Source organism: Phoxinus phoxinus (assembly GCF_949152265.1).
Source record: "Phoxinus phoxinus genome assembly, chromosome: 10".
NCBI classification, from domain to species: domain Eukaryota; kingdom Metazoa; phylum Chordata; class Actinopteri; order Cypriniformes; family Leuciscidae; genus Phoxinus; species Phoxinus phoxinus.
The window spans coordinates 2,066,478-2,087,116 of record NC_136885.1 but is presented as its reverse complement, the minus strand read 5'-3'; the positions used below and the strand labels follow the sequence as shown (position 1 = coordinate 2,087,116).

Here is a 20,639-nt window from a genome sequence, read left to right as displayed (position 1 = left end):
ACTTTTCGTGTTAATATACTTTGTGTGATTCCACATCATAGATGAAGGGAAGGTTGCGCTCAACAAAATATCAATTTAGTCAAACAGAAAGACTATCGCTTAAATTCTTAATTCTTAAATTCTTAATTCTTAGCGAATTCTGGTCATTTATTCCTATAAACATTACATGTTGACGACTCTCAAAGAAACGTCTTCACCAAAAACACATACGGTCCAACATACAAAATGTGAAACAGTGAAGTAATAAAACCATCATTTGCACACTTTTGTGTATTTATTATATACATATAAATCCTTTTGAATCTTATATGGGTGTTTTGGACTTTTGAATTCGTGTTTTAAAGTAAGTCCAAAGGCTTTACAAGAGTGTGGAACTATGCATCACTAAATATTTAAGCACAGCTATTTACACATATCTAATTGTATATTGTAGATCGTGAGCATACCATTATCTGTTTATTCAGAGAACGTCCTTAGCTCATTCGTCTCTTTAATTCTGTGCTGGATGTTGAAGTGTTAGTTAATAACAAACAAACAAAACTTTAAATCAATACGAAACCATAATATTGATCAATAAAATATGGTATAATTACAGTTTGAAAATGACTTCCGTAATATTTTATTTTAGTAAAACTATGCTTGGATCACCCCAACACAAAGTTTTGCGTTGCGGGTGAGACCTCGCAAAGATTACAGCGATATTAGCTTTCTCGAACATTGCGTGGTTGCGCTATGACTGAAACTTAGAAACCAACATGCATTTCCATAGGTCTGTCAAAAAACAAATCATCTGGTTTAGTTGTATTTTAAAACGCTGCTTTTTTCCCCTAAAAACATTGTGTCCATATTAAGTCCATATTTATCGGGGTGATATTTGAAGAAATAAGAAAAGTAAATTTATAAAACAAAAAGAACCAGTTAATGGTCTTGTGTCGGAACACAACAGGTATAACGATATGTTAGGTTTTAACTTTTTATTACAACTTTAAAGCTAGATTATCCTTTGAAAAGTGTAATAGAGTATTTGATTTTGGGTCAAATCTGGAAAACTACCCGACACACACCATGGTTTCACCCATTGTCCATCCTTAATGATGTCATTGTGTTGAACTGTTTGGAGTATTGCAGTTACTATTTCTTTGCAAAACATTGCATCAGACATATTTTTTTACATTATACCTGCATGAATTGTAATTGTACCTTTGTAGAAATAAGAAAAGTACATTTTAAAAGAGGATTAAAAGAAAAAGTACCAATTAATGACATTGTGTCAGAACACAGCAAATATGAAGGAATGCTTTTCAAACTTTAAAGCAAGATTATCCTTTGAAAAAGTGTAATAGAAATCGTATAGGGTGATTTTGGGGCGAATGGTGGAAACTAGTGTCATTTAGCTTAATCTTTGGTTTTAAGTGAAATTAGATATTCTCAGGAGACCCACTGGCCCCTGAAGTTATGACTTCTGAAGACCGCTCATGTGTAGATTAGATTGCTGTTTTGTAATTTACACATTTGAAACTAAAAGTACAGTCGTTTAAAAAAAAAAAGTATTTTATTAGCTAAAATCAATGTCTTGATTCATAAATATGTCCTCATTGGTGTAAAATTACCTCTGCCAATGATTTGGCTTATCCTCGTAAGCAAATAATTTCTTATCTGTATTTATACGGGACGGGTAAGTCCATGGAGGGTTCCATGTCGTACCGCCATCTTGAAAAATATATATAATAGCAGAGAGGGGCAGAAAGCACTAGCCTACCTAAACGCGTTTCCAAAACACGTTTTCGTTCAGAGCCGGCTGACTGAAACCAGCTGATGCATACGAGGAGATCAGTGAGAGACAAATTTGAAGGGCTACACTGCACGGTACTTCATAATACAGGATCATACTTACAGTATGCCGAGCCACAGGACAAGGTATCCTCGTAGCCAAAAAGCAAAAAAATAAATACAAATATATATATATATATATATTTATATATATTTCAAAGGAAACGTGACCGGTGAACTCAAAACTATGGTAGATATCGCGATAGCTTTTCCCAGATGGAAAGAGATAATGAAGGGATGCTGCTTTCTTCTCGACAGGTCAGTCAATGTCACGGTCTAAATTACGAGCTTTTTTCATTGGTTGGTTGTGTAATTCATTATATAGGCACCATAACATGTCTAGTTAAACTCGATGAAGTGCTATTGGAAGACATGTTGTTATAGCTTCTCGGTACATAACGGCTACCGTAGTTGCAACACGCATTTGAAAAGCGAGGTGCTAGAGAGCTCCATTCGTTTGAATGCAAAATACAATTTCACCGCTAGATGGGGGAAATTCCTACACAGCGTACCTTTAAGGACTATCTTTAGGGTCTTTAACAAAAAGCCTTCAAAATCGAGGGGGCCAAAGGGTATGGTTCATGCTATAGTATCATGCGGTCAACAGACAAACTGTCGCATCAACAAACGCTAACATTTTAAAATTCTACATAAATATTTCACCCTGTGTGTTTCCACACTGATTAAGGATAATTCGGGAGATACAAGATAAGTAAAAAATTATATATTCATCTTATACGTGTAATAGATCATAGCTAGCGTAGAAAAGTAAGATCATTCTTTGAATTAAGACGAGTAAAATGTAATATTCGCTCAAGACAAACTTTACTCGTAGGCCACAGAGGCACATCACATCTCTGAAAATATGTGGTGATTTTCTAAATGATACAACCTAATCTAAATAAGAGAAATGTAGAGTCCTGGGATTTTAAAAAACATTGGGACAAACTTTGATGGCATGTTTCATGTCGCATGGACAAAACTGGTGATTTAATATTTTTTATAAATCTAAGACGCCAAAGCATATAGTTTTTGCTTTAAAACATTTTTTATTTTATTTTTGAACATACGTTGTTTAGTAAAAAATTATAGTTTATATATATATATATATATATATCATACATCATACAGATACATATATCATACAGAAGTCTTGTAAGAAGATAAATAGAAGATTTTTATTTTATTTTTGAACATACGTTGTTTAGTAAAAAATTATACCTTATATATATCATACATCATACATATACATATATCATACAGAAGTCTTGTAAGAAGATAAATAGAAGATACGATTTTAATAAAACTTCAAAGATTTGATCTAATTAAATTAAAGATCTAATTTAAACTTTTAAGATTATGATTTTAAATGCATTTAGTATGAATAAAACTCTGGAACGCAGACTAACTGTATATATGCTGTGACATTGTGCCCGAGAGGCTCCTCTGGCCTGTAATTGTTTTTTATCATTGCATAAAAAACTACTTCTTCAGCTCTATGAAAATGTAAAGTGTTTATATAAATAATTTTTATTTATATATATATATATTCATTTAGCTAAAACTATGTTTACATTGTTTGAATAGTAACATATTTGTTATTATTCATTGAGTTATATACTTTATTTATACGTTTCATTTAAAAATAGCGATTAGTTAATTTATGGAACCAACTTTGCTGGGTGCAAAACAACTTAAAAAGGATATTAAATTATTTATTTAATAGTTTTCTGTGATGGTCGTGTTTAGGTGTACGGGATAGAATACGCAGTTACGGTACAAAACCCGAGTTTCTCTAAGTTTTTCAACAAGTTTTTGAACAGACATTGTTTAATAACAATTATATTTTAGGGTCACCGTTAAACAAAATCATTACAGTAATCTTCTAAAAGATAAATAGATTATACGATTGTATTAAAACTTTAAAGATTTAATTTAAACAATCTTTTCATTTTAAAATATCATATTTAAACTTTTACGATTATGCTTTGAAATAAATTTAGTACGAACAAAACTTTGGCTCTGGAAAGGTGTTAGCAGACTAACATTACATGATGCACAGAGGCTCATCTGCTCTGTCACCCTATATCCTGAAGCCAACATTATTGTCAAGTAAGGAATTTCTGTGAAGATGTGCTGGTGATTGGAAGGACATTATAAGCAGCCTATCAATGGGGGTCGGTCTGAGGCATCACAGATTCTAAAATGTCTTCATTGTTGCTATTTAAGGAATTATTGAACATTTCACACAATGTGTGAGATGACTTGTGAGACCCATACATTTCAAAGTTCTTTACATGCAACCTGATAAAAAAAATATATATACCCTTATACCCTAAGTTCAAGTCAAGTTTTTCCATAGACCATCGATGTAGAATATTTGTTTTTATTAGTTCATTGAATTGAATTTAAACAATCTTTTATTTTTAAAAGATCTAAGAGAGACTTCAGGAAAAAACATGAAATAGGATGTATGGACAGCTATATGTTCAACTCTCTAAAAGTGTAAGATGATTTTTAGTAAGATGTTTATTTATATTATACCATCATATTATTATATATTATATTATACCAACTTCAAGCAAAGTCAGCATATAAAAGTGAAAGACTTTTATATTAGTAGGCTAACTAACTAACTAGCTATCATTTAATTGAACCTGTCAAACGGACTGCAAAAATGTCCAGCATCTATGTTTTTTTAAAACAAATGACTGTCACAAACACAGAAAATACAACCACCTGTGTACCAGAGATAATGATTGTTTACTGCTTTGACACACACACACACACACACACACAGAGAAAAACATAGACGCACGCTCCTTTACTTTTGAGACAGTGTAAGCTCATTCATGAAAAACAGTGTTTTACAACTTTTAACTCAATCATAGGATGTATGGACATCTATAGGTTAGGAATTTTAATTTAAAAACATTTTTAAACTTTGAAATCATTTTAGCCCTTACACAATGTCTCATTCTGATCACTGAATAAACCCTAGGAGTCAGAGACCGTCAGGCGGTGCTGTAAGAGAGAGAGAACCAATCTGTGCTTTTATATTATTTTGTTTATCTAAAACTAAAACAGTAGTTTTTTATTTTATAACCATTTAATTTACACAATTTTAACAGTATGTTTTTCAACTCTAGTTTCATTTGCAAGATATTTTAAAGGATAGACTGTTTGTGTGACGTTGTTTTAGATGTCAGAGCAGACATGCAGAGGGTGGGGGGACTGCCTGTGACACAGATGCAGAGGGAGGGTGAAGCCCCTGTGACACAGACTTTTGCGTCTCACATTACACAGGAAACCAGACCGGACTGTGGAATGGTGATACATGGCCTATAACAACGCCTCAAACTTTCTGCCATAAAAACGCACAAAGCTTATGTCAAAACAATTGATTGATCGGATAGATAGCTCAACTGCTCAACCTTTATCATAGAGGCCGGATGGTCAAACTGTCAACCGCTCAACCGTTATCAGTAGAGGCTGGATGGTCAACCTGTCAAAACATTTGATTGATCGGATAGATAGGTCATCTGCTCAATCCTTATCTATACACACCGGACGCACAACCTGTCAAAACACATGATCGATTGGAGGGGTGGGGGTCAATAGGTCAAACCACAACAATAGACACCGGAAGAGGCGGGACCGGAAAAGGTCATAGGTCAAGGTCAACCGGAAGCCATCAATCATTTTGACACATGGTACAGCATATTTACTACTAATAAAAAAAGACACAAAGGAAACTCCATAAGTTTCTCTGTTATTTTTCATAAGATTCTAAATCTAACGGTCGACTTGTTTGTGTGTGAAAAGGCCCAATGAGCTTGAGTTAACGCAGTCACATGATCCTTTTTCTCATCAGATTCTCCTGCATCATGGCTGATTCACAAGCGTCCAGAGATGGAGATTTGTCTCCAGGATGCAGGTACTTTCAACAAACACTGTTAAATATTGAAAAAAGTTGTTTCTGTGTGAAATGTTAGACACACACACACACACACACACACACACACACACACACACACACACACACACACACACACACACACACACACACACACACACACACACAGACAGATCAAAGGAAGTTTACAGAAAAAATATTGTTTTTTTGCCTATTTTTGTTTTGAAACTAACATGAAATATTAAATGAAAAGATCATTGTTTCCTCAAAGTACTTATTGCTGCAGGATGAATGTAATCACAGTAATGTAAAGGATTAAACTGGATCTGTTCTCTGTCCAGTTCAGTCCAGCAGAAGAGCTCAAACCCAGAGTCCAGCTGTGTGTCTGTGAAGAGTAACTTCTCTATGGATCATCCACTGCACTTTAAGAGTGGAGACAAACGGCCGGATCTCAGGTATATCATTTATGTGCTTATGAAACTTTTGAATTAGAATCATACGTTTTCTCAGTCAGTCTAATGCTAGCAATGACATCAAGTAAATGTAAGCTGAGGTTTCTTCCAGCTTTATATAATGGAGTTGGTGTAAAATTGAGTGGATTTTTTAAACTGCTGGTTCAGGGCCCGTATTTATCAAGCTTCCCAAAGTGTAATTTTAGTCTTAAAGGGATAGTTCACCCAGAAGTGAAAATCCTGTCAGTAATTACTCTCTCATGTTGTTCAAACCCGTAAGACTTTTGTTCATCTTCGGGACACAAGTGAAGATATTTGTGATTAAACCTGAGAGCGTTCTGTCCCTCCACTGACTGCAACGTCACTCAACTTTCAAGGTCCAGAAAGGTGGTAAAAACATTGTTAAAATAGTCCGTGTGACTCCAGTGGTTCAACCTTAATACGTCAGAACGTAGGCTCACTATTGGCCGGCGCTGGTCATGTGTGTGATGCGTGTGATGCTGGCCAATCGTGAGCCGGCGTTCTGACGGAGAACAGAAGCGCTGCACTGTTTACACCACGTCACCAGCACAGGAGAATGACATGGAAGAGAAGAGATTGTTGAATAAAGTCGTTATTTTAGGGGTTTTTTTGCTCACAAAAAGTATTCTCATCGCTTCATAACATTAAGGTTGAACTACTGGAGTCACATGGACTATTTTAACTATGTCTTTACCACCTTTCTGGGCCTTGAACGTTGCAGTGACGTTGCTGTGGAGTGAGACGGCTCTCAGATTTCATCAAGATTTCACAGCAAGAGCACGTCAATTAATTCTCAGAGGCTTGATGAATACGGGTTCAGATTTGTTGACCGCTTCACGGCGTCTGGTCAGAACAGTGATGTTTCACAGCAAGAGCGTCACTAGAGTACAGTACCGTGGGTTATCTTTAAAGCTCAGCTAAACATTGCTCTCTGTAGTCGATGAGCCGTCGTCCTCCATTGTGCCTTTGAGAAGAGTCATGTGATTTTATAATTCTGTAGTTGATTTCAATTAGTTTGTTTTGAATTCCTAATCCCTAATATTACCGGTTTTCTCAGTCGCTTTGGTACAATTGTTGAGTCATGAAAAAGAGTTAATTTATCACAATAATTGTAATCAAAGTTTGAAACACAGTGTAAAACCGTCACAGACATTAAAGCAAAAGTACACAACATGTATGTGGTCTTTTATAAGTCTGTATTCTTTATAAACCAGTTCAGTCCAGCAGAAGAGCTCAAACCCAGTGTCCAGCTGTGTGTCTGTGAAGAGTGACCGCTCTATGGATCCACCAATGAAGTTTAAGAGACAAACGGCCGGATCTCAGGTATATCATTTCTATAAAAGATGTGCTTATAATATTTGATTTTTATGAAATTGCTAATATACAGCAGTGTAATGAGTTACAATCCTGTAAGTTTCGGTCTATTAATGATCATCATTGTGCTCTTGTGTAAAGCTCTATGTAATATATTGTTAATAGATTCACACACTGTAAAAGCTGTTGGTCTGTTACTCAGTTAATGACACAATCACATCAATATCAGTGTGTCTGATTTTTTACCCTCTTCATTCTGATTTAAGGGCAAATCTTCCATCCAGACCAGTTAAAAACACAACTGTGTTCATGCCTGTGATTCAACCACAAGACTTTAATGAAAGCGTGTGTCCTGGTTTCAGGTAAAATGCAGGACTTTTGTTGCTGTTGATTAATTTTAGGTGCTGCAATGCACATCACACACATCACTCAAACACATGATTAATGATTGACTGTTCACGAAGACCCGCCCCCTTTAGTTACTGTTGCTATGTCCGACACGCCATTCTGCTCTCACACACACACCATGTTCTCACGCAGTGAAAAACACACGCGGAGCAGAGAGACACTGACAACACACCGCCAGACAGGACACACCAGCTGACTTTTGATATGAAACAAAGTCTCAACTTTCAAATTTAAACAATAAATAGCGTTTTGTGTCTCTTTAGTGTGTGTGACAGATCGCTGTAGAGCGTCAGTTAAAGCCGCTCGTGAACCGATCATCTCTTCCTTAGTTCATTTATAACATCAAATAAACATGAATGAACATCAGAAGCAATGTTCTGTACACACTCCGCTTTTCAAGTTCAAATCCACTGACGTTAATCTACTAAATCTCCTGACTGCTTTGTCGGACAAAAGTGGTGGATTACGATTGGTCAGATCGCCTGTAAATCAAACTCCATGCGAAGAGAGAATTTACACATTTCAGAAACCTAATGATGTTCTGTGTCCCACTTAGGGATGCGCTGTAAACTGGAACTGCAAAAATACCGCTATATATTATATTTCTAACGGTACAATATCATAATTTTGTTAAATCCGGTATTCGATGCGCTGCTGTTTCGAAGTTCACCGCTAGGCGGCAGTGCGCTACCCAAACTGACGCGAAACCGGCAAACGGTGACAACGGAGGAACACGATGGATCAAACCGATCAAACAGATGAAGCTAATTCTACACGCCCGACATTAATAAATAGAGAGCAGTAGGAGTGAAATATGGCATTACTCTGGCTACTAAAGTAATGAGAAAGGTGAAGCAAGAGACCTCAATGCACCACTATACAAACGGGAGGAAACACATCAAATCTGCCTCAGCGCTTGTCACTCGCTCATCCTGACTTGTTCAAAGAGTTCAGAGATCGGCCGGTGAGTCCATCATTCAACTGATTTAATTTAGACTTTTATTCACAACACTGATCAGCGCACGGAAGTTACATAAGAGCTCATCAATTAAATATGATACGGTAAACACGAAAGCTCAAATGTGCTTGACATGCTAGAACCAATGAAGTTTAGGTCTCAACATTTTTGCACTTTCAAACAATCTTATATTAATTGAATTTGAATGAATTATTAATTAATTTGAGTATTAGTGATAGTAAAATGAATGTAAAATGTATTACTGCCGCTGTGGCGACCCCTAGAGGAATCAGCGAGAGAGAGAGAGTAATAGTAGACTAATATGAATATTACTAATATGAATGTTAGAATAACACGTTACAATTAAGCTTCATTTGTCAACATTCATTAGGTAACCTGACCTAACAGTATTAGGAGCTGTCAAAAAATAAAGACTGAAAAGATGTGACGATATAAACACGTTTTATTTTTTCCAAAATCAAAATTTAACATGTTTCCTGTAGTTTTTTTTTTTGTTAGTACATTTCGATACATTTTGTTTGCACCATGTGAAAAAGACTGACAAGATATGAAGATATTAACTAGGGATGCAACCATACCATTTTTTCAGAATCGATACTATACCAGCGCAGTTTTTTCTTCTTAATCAAGTAGAATTTCTATAACTGTTGATTGAACTGATAATCACTCTTTTGTGTGTTAAACACAATCTACTTAATACAGAAAACTTCATTATAAAAAATAAAAAATATGATAATAATCTATGACAGAAATGCTATTATAAACTAGATTAGTGGATAATTCAGCAGTAAAATTTAGTCTAGAAAAATCACAAGTGCACAATAATTGTATTAAATCTGAACATGAAAAAACATTTAGTGGGGAATAAATATGAGACAATGGGCAGAAACACACACACACACAGAAGCACATGGGGCCCTATCTTTATCACTAACGCGCCACCGCCACTGTCTTTAGACTGGGTTTTTCCTGGTCAGTGGCGCAATTGACTTTGAACACCGACGCATGTATAATTCCTATTTTGCACCCACGCACACAGCGGACTTTTCCCTCCACAGACACACGTCGGTAAATTAGGGAATGAACTTGCGCTCGCGGGGGCGGTTCAGCGCAAAGAGGAGTGTGTTCCTGCGCAAACGTTCCCTGGTGCTTTTTTCCAGTTTTAGAAAGCAATTGCGCCACTGACCAGGAAAAACCCAGTCTAAAGACAGTGGCGGTGGCGCGTTAGTGATATGGTATTTTAAGGGCGCGTGCTTGGCCATAATGTAGCGTGTTAACGCGCATACACTTTGATTCTCTAATATAAACAGATGCAGCAGTTTTCATTTTTGCAAATCATACATTATTACAAGGAAAAATATTAACACACGAGGGAAATTAGTGTTGTGTCCGTGAAGATGTGAAAAAGATCTATCTAGATTTTAAAAAAAAATCTAGATTAGGCTACACATTTACCCAAATTATACGCCTGTTTAATCCAATCCAGTGTCGACATCTATCACAGCGGCACATATAAACTCTCACTCCTTCAGCGTCTCCTCCATCGCATCGCTGAGCGCATTTAAACTCCCTCCTCCAACCCCAACTCCACCCAACTCAACTCTTAATCATTCGGACTATTTGTCCAGTACAGTTCAATACACTGCAAGCTTTTCTATCATGTATTTGTATTTTCACAACTCATGTAATTGAGGATTGTAATTATGTATACAGGTGTGGGAGTTTTGCCCAGAACAGAACCACACCGCCAACACTAACTGTGTGCTATAATTGTATTTATATACTTGGCGAAGTGGTCCTGACTGAATTATGGTTATTTCATTCTTTGACCTGTGTAATAATGTTGTATTTTAATCCTACAGCCACGACTCTAAACCTGCTGAAGTCCTCAACACATTGAGATCAAATCTGAGACAGAAGTTTGAGTGTGTGTGTGAGGGAATATCAAAGCAGGGAAACCCAACACTCCTGAACGAGATCTACACAGAGCTCTACATCACAGAGAGTGGAAGTGGAGAGATCAATAATGAGCATGAGGTGAGACAGATTGAGACACAGTCCAGGAGAGCAGAAGCAGAGGACACACCGATCAAATGCAGTGACATCTTTACACCTTTACCTGGACAAGACAAACCCATCAGAACTGTGCTGACAAAGGGAGTCGCTGGCATTGGAAAAACCGTCTCTGTGCAGAAGCTCATCCTGGACTGGGCTGAAGGGACAGAGAATCAGGACGTCCAGCTCATATTTCCACTGGCTTTCAGAGAGCTCAACGTGATGAAGGACAAAACACTCAGTCTTTCAGATCTTCTTCATCGCTTTTTCCCTGAAACCAAAGAACTGGACATATCCAGTGATGAGTATAAAGTGCTGTTCATCTTTGACGGTCTGGATGAGTGTCGTCTGCCTCTGGATTTCCAGAGCGATGTGAGGTTGTGTGATGTGACTGAATCCGCCTCAGTGGACGAGCTGCTGGTGAACCTCATTGTGGGGAATCTGCTTCCCTCGTCTCTCATCTGGATCACCTCCAGACCAGCAGCAGCGGATCTCGTCCCCGCGGAGTGTGTCCATCGAGTGACAGAGGTACGAGGCTTCAGTGACACACAGAAGCAGGAATACTTCAGGAAGAGAATCAGTGATCGGCGTCTGGCCGACAGGATCATCTCACACCTGAAGTCCTCGAGGAGCCTCTTTATTATGTGCCACATCCCCGTGTTCTGCTGGATCTCAGCCACTGTTCTAGAGGAGATGTGCAGTGAAGCAGAGACAGGAGAGATTCCCAAGACTCTCACTCAGATGTACACACACTTCCTGATCATTCAGACCAACATCAGACATGAGAAGGACTATGAGAAGAGAGTGAAAGATGAAGACATGATTGTCAAACTGGGGAAACTGGCGTATCGGCAGCTTGAGAAAGGCCACCTGATCTTCTATGAGGAAGACCTGAGCGAGTGTGGCATTGATGAGGCAGAAGCATCAGTTTACTCAGGATTGTGCACTCAGATCTTCAGAGAGGAGTTGGGCTTGTGTCAGGGGAAAGTCTTCTGCTTTGTTCATCTGAGCATTCAGGAGCATCTAGCAGCTCTATATGTGCATCTCTCCTTTATCAACTATAACATCAGTGTGTTTGACCAGATCACCAGACCAACTAATGGAGACACAGTTTCTCTATCTGATCTCCACCATAGAGCTGTGGATGAGGCTTTACACAGTAGAAATGGGCATCTGGACCTTTTCCTCCGTTTCCTTCTGGGTCTGTCAGTGAAGTCCAATCAGAGTCTCTTACAAGAACTAAAGACACAGACAGCAAACCGCTCTCACAACAATGAGGAAACAGTCGACTATATTAAAGAGAAGATCAGTGAGAATCCCTCTCCAGATAAATACATCAATCTGTTCCACTGTCTGAATGAACTGGGTGATCTTTCTCTAGAGGACGAAGCTAAACCTCATACGAGCTTTGGAGGATTACGTGCTGTGAAACTCTCCTCGTCTCAGTGGTCAGCTTTAGTGTTTGTGTTGTTGTCCTCAGAGCAGACACTGCAGGAGTTTCACCTGAGCAGCTTTATTGGAGACAGAGATGATCGGTAAGTAACACTGAGTGCAATCATTACAGTCTAAAACATTATGAACAAAGAGAAACTCAGAGATCAGAGATGTTTAAATCACGGGGCACAGATTGATTTCTGGGATATTGTACATAATTTGCGGGTGTTCCTCAAACCGTGGCTGTGTCCTAGTAAGGCTGCACATCTCGACTGCACGTCATCAAGCGCCTCTGAAGGCCGTCTCAGTTTGAAGGATCTTTTGAAGACCGACTTCAAAAAAACTTTTTTTTTTGCTGGTGCGCAAACAAACTTTATTATTAATGCAGGACTGAATGTAGGCTAATTGTTAAATAACCGTTTAACAGTGATAATAATGTATCATTAGCATGATACTGCTTAGCTACAAATGGGAAATTCAGCATTTAAAGCATGCCATAAGGTTTTGGGCAACAGCCAATTGCTAAAGAAAAATGAATTGTTGGGCTAAATGGCGATGTATGGTATTATCTCAGTATTAAAAAAAAATTCTATAAAAAAACAAAACAAACTATTTTTAAAATATATATTTCATATCCTGATCAATATTGTTCTACAAACAATGTTCATATTGAAGGCTATAAAACATAGTGAATTGCAGTCTATCCAAAAAAGGATAAAAAATCACATAACATTCTAACATTGCAACATTACAATCTAAAAACAAAATAATGCTTTTTAAAGAAGTAGTTAAATTTACTAAACTTAAAATAAATAAATAAAAACAAAACTGATATCATAAAAATACACTTGTAGGTTTGAAATTATTTAGCACATTTATGTTCACCACCAACAACAAATATTTTAGCAAAAAAATATTTATAATTTAGTGTTAATGTGTATTTTAGTCAGAATTATTGTGCTCCTATTCCATTGCGCTCCGTCTGTTCGGCGCATGCGCGGCGGCGCTCGCTCACGGAAGTTAAGCCTGCAGAAGCTCGTCCACTCCAGACAGCAAAATGGAAATATTCGCTTCACTTTCTAACATTTACAGATGAGAATATGTCCGTGGAATGTAAGTTATGCACTGAGGAAATTATTGGATGTCACATCATTATTAATAGAGGTATATTTGTTTCCGCCAATCGCTGCACAAGTGAAGCTTACGTATGTATGATGACGAAAGCACGTTAGTGTGAGCCTCCCGGAACCCATAGAGAATGCGTTGCAGTTCGAAAATAATAATAATCTTTGTGTGTATTGGGAACACTGGGCGATTCTCGGCCAGAGTGAAATACTCCACAGAACGTGATTTGACGCTGATTGGACTATATCCAGAGGCAGAACAACAGTGACGGCTAGCGTAACTCTGCGGTTGAATGCGAATGTGATTGAAAAAGTCCCTTTCGCACTTTGGTGACGCGTCGCCCAATCGCCCTAATGAAGAAACCGCCCTGCTCCAGTCTTGGCTGGTCCCTGGAGCGCGCGATTTAGCGCTGTCATACATCACAATTATTCATTGTTTTCAACCACATAATGTTTATTTTAGGTTTCAGACATTTTAATTCACATAAGTACTCAAAAAAACAATACGAATTTGTAAAATACACACTGATGTCTATGGAAGCGGCAATAATTATGTAGTCCATGAAATCAGTCATTACAACACACACACACACACACATGCAGCGCAGAGTCAGCTGGCGTTGGTGTTGACGTCACCGATGAGCACGCACTTTTAGCCAATCAACGAGCGATCAGCAGAAGACGCGATTTAGCGCGATAACTTGTAGCTGTATATTCAAGTGATCGCTAATGCCAAAGTGACGTACAGTAAGTTGCATCTACAGTAAAGAGTGAGATAGTGAGCGACTCTAAAAACGTACACATGTGGGGGTTGATGATCGATGGTGAATAACTGATGAGGAGAGCACAGTTTAATGACTTTTCAACTTTAATTTAATACGGGACGACTCCTTTCCATGGTCATGTGCACACTAGCCTAACCAGACATCTGCCACTTCTACACCAGCCAGACTGCAGGACCACTTGTCCCTGACAGCGGCGGAACAAGGTTTCAATCAACGATGAATCAGTTTTGACTGCTAAATTCTTTATGAATTATTTTCGTTATGTTCTGCAATGTGTTCTTCCGAGGGTTAAAGTCATCGGTTCATTTCTTGATGCCGTTTTGACAGTGTCCACCTGGACATTTAAAGTCATATTTGCTAATTCTCCTCAATTATTGCCCAGTTTTCATCCGTTTTCCTGGGAATTTTTTTTATTTTTTTATTTTATTTTCACTGTTATTTTGTTTTAAGGATATACAAATTGTGCTTATCAACCTTGAATGACATGGCCATAAAATTATATCACATTATTTTGGTAGTAAAAAGGTGTGGCGGGTTCTGGTGAGCTTTTGGGCTGGAAATCACCGTCCCGATCTGGCAACTTCGTTCAAGATAAAGCAACACTGATGATCGCATCGCTTGAACTTGTTCATTAATATCATCCTTTAGGTGACGAATGTATAAATGCACACCATCCCTGTGTTTAGATGTTCATAAGAAGGAGTGTTAACTGTATTGTTTCTGTGTGTATGAGAGTGTTGTGTCTGTGAACTCTGTGTAGTGTTAGCGATCGGGGCCGCGCACATGGTTAGCAAACGTGCCGCGATTAGCGCGCGTGCGAGTTATGCAGAGATAAAGTACAGAGTAAAGTGTTATTGTGTGTGTTTTATGTTTTCCTTTATGCATTAATTGTGTGTTATGAGTTTATTTCGTGCTGTGTCACTGATGGTGAGTGTGTGTGTGACGTCATGAGTATGTAGTCGAGTGAACTTGGATGTACATCCGTGGCATGAACGGAATCAGTGTTTACATGAACAGCGTGTAATTTAACGCTGTGTGTAAGAGAATGAGACTGCACATGTTAATGTACATCATTTGTATGCAGAGGTGTCAGAAGTATTCACATTCATTACTCAAGTAGAAGTACAGATACTAGGGTTTAAAATATCTTCTGTAGAAGTAGAAGTATCAACTCAAGCTTTTTACTCCAGTAAAAGTGTAAAAGTTCTGGCTTCAAATCTACTTTAAGTATAAAAGTAAAGTAATGTAAGGGAAAAAATGGCATTAAGCACAAAAGCTGAGGCCACGCCACAGGGCCTATAGTGCACCCCCCCTCCCCACACAAACACAACATTCTGAGGCCATAATGACTAATGTTATATATTAAAATGTTAATGTGGAAAGATGTGTGAGGCACTAGGCTACCGGTTTCAGCCGCTCAATATAAGGACTCCGGATATTGCCATCTTTGTGGGGATATTTTGACACTATAATGGACACACACTCTCTGGCCCTGTCCCAAATGGCACACTCCGGACTTGTGGACTTCCTCAGAGTCCACACTTTGGTGACATCATGTAGTGCAGCTTATAGGGCCCCTTGGCACAAGTCCACGAGCGCGCATTGAGAGGTATTTTTGGGACAGACTCGATCGCCACGCCGGAAATAGGAAGACGGTCCGGTTGTTGTTTAAATATTATATTTCTATATTTACATATGACTCAGTAAAGCCCTGACATTCGGTTCTATTTATTTAATGAATCATAATGCCAGTCGCGGCTGGTCCCTGGAGCGCGCGATTACACAGGTGTGAGTAAGGGATTATTTACAAATTTATATTATCATTATTGTTTTCATTTAAATACGTGTTGCAAAGATTTTGGGTTCTATAATAAGCACTATTGGTTTTATTATTATAGTTAAAGATGGATGTGTGTGATTGGTTTCTCGGGTAATAAAGGGTTTGGGCGGGTGGACAACATCTGGGCTGGTGTGGGGTCAGTTCGGCGGTTTTCAAACATCTACATTTTAAAGCCTAATTGGTTAAAAAACTAAACTAAAGTGTGTATGTAGTCCATAAAATCAGTCATCACGACATTACAACACACACACACACACACACACACACACACACACACACACACACACACTCACTCACTCACTCACTCACTCACTCACTCACTCACTCACTCACTCACTCACTCACTCACTCACTCACTCACTCACTCACTCACTCACTCACTCTCTCTCTCCTCTCTCTCTCTCTCACACACACACACAGACACACGCACACACACTCACTCACTCACTCACTCACTCACTCACTCACTCACTCACTCACTCACTCACTCTCTCCTCTCTCTCTCTCTCACACACACACACAGACACACGCACACACACACACTCTCTCACTCACACACACACACACTCTCTCTTCTCTCTCACACACATTCACACACACACACGCACACACACTCTCTCTTCTCTCTCTCTCACACACACACAAACACACTCTCTCTTCTCACACACACACACACCCACGCACGCACACTCTCTCTCTATTCTCTCTCTCACACACACACGCACACACACTCTCTTTTCTCACTCACACACACAAACACACACACTCTCTCCTCTCTCTCTCTCTCTCTCTCTCTCACACACACACACACGCTCTCTCTCACTCACACACAGACACACGCACACACACTCTCTCTCTCTCTCTCACTCACACACACACACACACACTCTCTCTTCTCTCTCTCACACACACACTCACTCACTCACACACACACACACTCTCTCTCTTCTCTCTCACACACATTCACACACACACACGCACACACTCTCTCTTCTCTCTCTCTCACACACACACGCACACACACACAACCACACACACACAAACACACTCTCTCTTCTCACACACACACACACACCCACGCACGCACGCACACTCTCTCTCTTTTCTCACTCACTCACACACACACACAAACACACACACACTCTCTCCTCTCTCTCTCTCACACACACACACACACGCTCTCTCTCACTCACACACAGACACACGCACACACACTCTCTCTCTCACTCACACACACACACACACTCTCTCTTCTCTCTCACACACACACACACTCACTCACTCACTCACACACACACACACACACACTCTCTCTCTTCTCTCTCACACACATTCACACACACACACGCACACACACTCTCTCTTCTCTCTCTCACACACACGCACGCATGCTCTCTCTCTTCTCTCTCTCTCACACACACACACACTCTTCTCTCTCTCACACACACACTCTCCCTCTCTCTCTCTCTCACACACACACACACTCTCTCTCTTCTCTCTCCCCTCTCTCTCTCTCTCTCTCTCTCTCTCTCTTTCTCACACACACACGCACACACTAACGATTATGTTTGTCACTTATCCTGTGATTGTCGTACAGTAGGCAATATTGTAAAAACGGCTGTCCCCAAATCAATATTTGACGCGATTTGCCCCGTATTCTTGAGCAGAAACTGTTAAAACAAGCAGAAATTAAATAGGCTATTTTTAAAATGTAAGGAGTAGAAAGTACAGATAATTGCGTGAAAATGAAAGGAGTAGAAGTAAAAAGTCGGCTGAAAAATAATTACTCCTAGTGAAGTATAGATACCCAGTGCTTAATTTGTAAAGTGGGAGGTCCCGGAGCGCAGAGGGGGGGTGGATCCGGCGACTCAAAACGGGGGTTGGAGGTAATGGAACAAAAAAAATTACACTGCCTATGCAGCTTCTAAAAAAAAAAAAAAAAACGCTGTGTGTACATCAGGGCAATGTTTATTTTAAATTTCATAACATGCACTGCATGGGTGCGAAATGTAACAAGAAAAAAATACACTGCAACAATCGTTTTCACAAGCAGCAATCGGACTACTAAATTAACCACACAAAAAAAACACTGGATGAGACGAACACTCCATCATGTGACCACATAAACAGCATCAGGCTACTTGTGGGACTTAAATATACACAAATTAAACCATATATAGTAGGCTATATATTTCAATAATGACCAGTCAATAATCAACACAAACACAGCATGGAATAATTATGATTTCTTCCTACCGTCATTAGTCTATTTGTCCAAAACTGCCCAAACAGCATCGATAGAGCCCCCGGCCTCCATTCTCCTGTTTCTTTTTCTAGATCTCGTGTCCAGTGCAGTTTTATGTCCTTTTGCAATCCATGACCTCACGTATGGAAAGGGGTTGAACCGGGTGAGCGGCGGGCCGACAAGGCAAAGGAAGAGTAGGGAGGAGATGGTAGAGGGGAGAAGAGATGCCCTGTTTGCTGTACAAATTAAATTCATCTGGGAAAAGCCCCTCTCACACTCAGCACTTGAGATGGGGACAGTGTTGACCGCAGTCAAGAGGTAATTCAGTTCATCTGGGATGAATGTCCCATTATTGTCACGGTATTCCCTGAATGCCCTGATGACATTCCGCGGGCTATCAATGCAAAACAGCTGGCAGAGCGTCTCAACTTCACACTCCCCGAACAGCGCGTTATCATCCTGAGGCCAATATTGTGGATAAAGCACTTTTAAATCCTCAATTAGCTTGTTGTATCCTGTTTGGTCTTTCCCCTGTGATAACATGCGTTTCTCCAAATTTCTTGCCATGCTCCCAAAAAACATCCTCTGGTTCAGGGTTTTGTCAGTGAGCCGCCCAGCATGCAGCGGTACACCCTGAAAGGAGTTTTCCTCGACCCCGCGCTGGCTCAATAGGCTGTATCGACCGGGCCGCTCAGACATAGCCTCGAACACCCTGATCTGTCGGCAAATGGCTTTATGCGCCATTATGATATTGCATTGTTGTTTTTGGAGCTCGAGAGACAGCTCTGACAGTTCTTGCAGTGCGTCATACATGAGTCCTAAATTATAAACAAAGGCATGGGATGAAAGACGCTTTGCCATGCCATTGTAGCTTTCCCGAGTTGCGCTCTCGCGAGCAGAATCCTCCGCTGCGTGCGTAAAATGTCTGTGGAGGGCAGGATAACTTCTCCACACAGCTTCGACTGTTCTGAGACTAGATGCCACCCATCTGTTGTCTAACACCCGACCAATTTTACACAATTGAATGTTCAAACCGTCAGCACACTCTTTGAGCTCCACTCGGTTTTTGTTTGATGTGCTGTACAGTGCGTAAAGTTTATCCATGAGGATTTTGAAATGATTTATAGCCCCCATTTCTTTCATCACGTCACCAACTGCAAGCTCAAGTCGATGCGCAGAGCAGTGCCACACCAAGATGTTTGGGAAGCGGGTTTTAAGTCGAGTTGCCACCCCACTTTTGCGTCCGAGCATCACTGACGCACCATCACATGTGAGACCGACGAGTGTTTTTGAGAGGAATGACTCGTCTAAGTTTGCGTGATCTAAGGCATCCAACAGTTTGCGGACAATGCCTTCTGCGCCAAAATCATCTAACTCCACAAGATCAAGGAATATGTTCTCGGGCGATTCCATCTCTGGCAACTGCATTCGTAAATACACGATTAATCCGCTCTTTTTATTTAAGCCTGTGGCCTCATCCAACATGAGCCTGATTTTTGGAGCACAAGTGACAATCCTCTCAAGCAGTTTTCTTTTCATGTCAGTTGCAATATGTTGTTGTATATGAGAACATGCCACGTTAGAGTGGAGAATCCTCCCCATATCCACACCATTCATTTCCTGACAGTCTATTTCATGTTCAAAGCCGTGAGCTGGCCTGTGACGCTTGGCCTCCTTGTAAGCGGTGCGAAAAATTCTGGCAGTTGTTTGCACCTGATCGCTTTGGATATTGATAACTGCGTTTACCAATATATTTTCATTTGCTGTGTCACAAATATTTGATGCCATTACATGTGCTTTAGTACTCCCATGCTCAAAAACCTTTTTCCTTAAGGCTCTTTGCTTTTTTCTTAAATCGGGCGCAGATGATGTCACTGAGCCCGAGATCCATTCTTTTGCCAGTTTCATACCTGCAGTTTTATCCGGACCGAGTGATCCCACTTTTTTACAAATGGCACAGCCCAGTCCAGTTTTGTCCATTATAAGCCAGGGATAACTTTTTTTTTTCTCTGTAAACTGAGCATCCGTCCAGATTTGCTCAGTTTGAGTGTCCCCGACAAATGTACCTGCTTCGTTGCCATCACAGTCTCTCGCAGATTCAAAGTGCCCATCAGCCGTCTCGTCGTCATCTTCATCCCCGCTAACAACAGGTGCAAATTTAGCAGCATTAATGGTAGGCGTACTACTGCTGTGTCCACCGTGGTCTACACAATCTTGATCGGCGGACACGATTTTT

At 39.7% G+C, this 20,639-nt stretch overlaps 1 protein-coding gene across 3 annotated transcripts in view; it reads left to right on the top strand.

The window, feature by feature from the left end:
* Positions 1-20,639, top strand: part of LOC307005391 (NACHT, LRR and PYD domains-containing protein 3-like) — a 60,275-nt gene that overhangs the window by 14,657 nt on the left and 24,979 nt on the right. Inside the window, exons 2-6 of one of the 3 annotated variants that reach the window (XM_079625510.1) lie at positions 5,705-5,767; positions 6,088-6,201; positions 7,434-7,542; positions 7,800-7,895; positions 10,783-12,510. In XM_079625510.1, coding sequence (XP_079481636.1) covers positions 7,843-7,895; positions 10,783-12,510 — 1,781 coding nt within the window. In that variant the 5' untranslated portion in view covers positions 5,705-5,767; positions 6,088-6,201; positions 7,434-7,542; positions 7,800-7,842. Of the gene's footprint in view, positions 1-5,704; positions 5,768-6,087; positions 6,202-7,433; positions 7,543-7,799; positions 7,896-10,782; positions 12,511-20,639 lie in introns of those variants that run through there. The other 2 variants (XM_079625508.1, XM_079625509.1) reach the window with 2 other exon arrangements.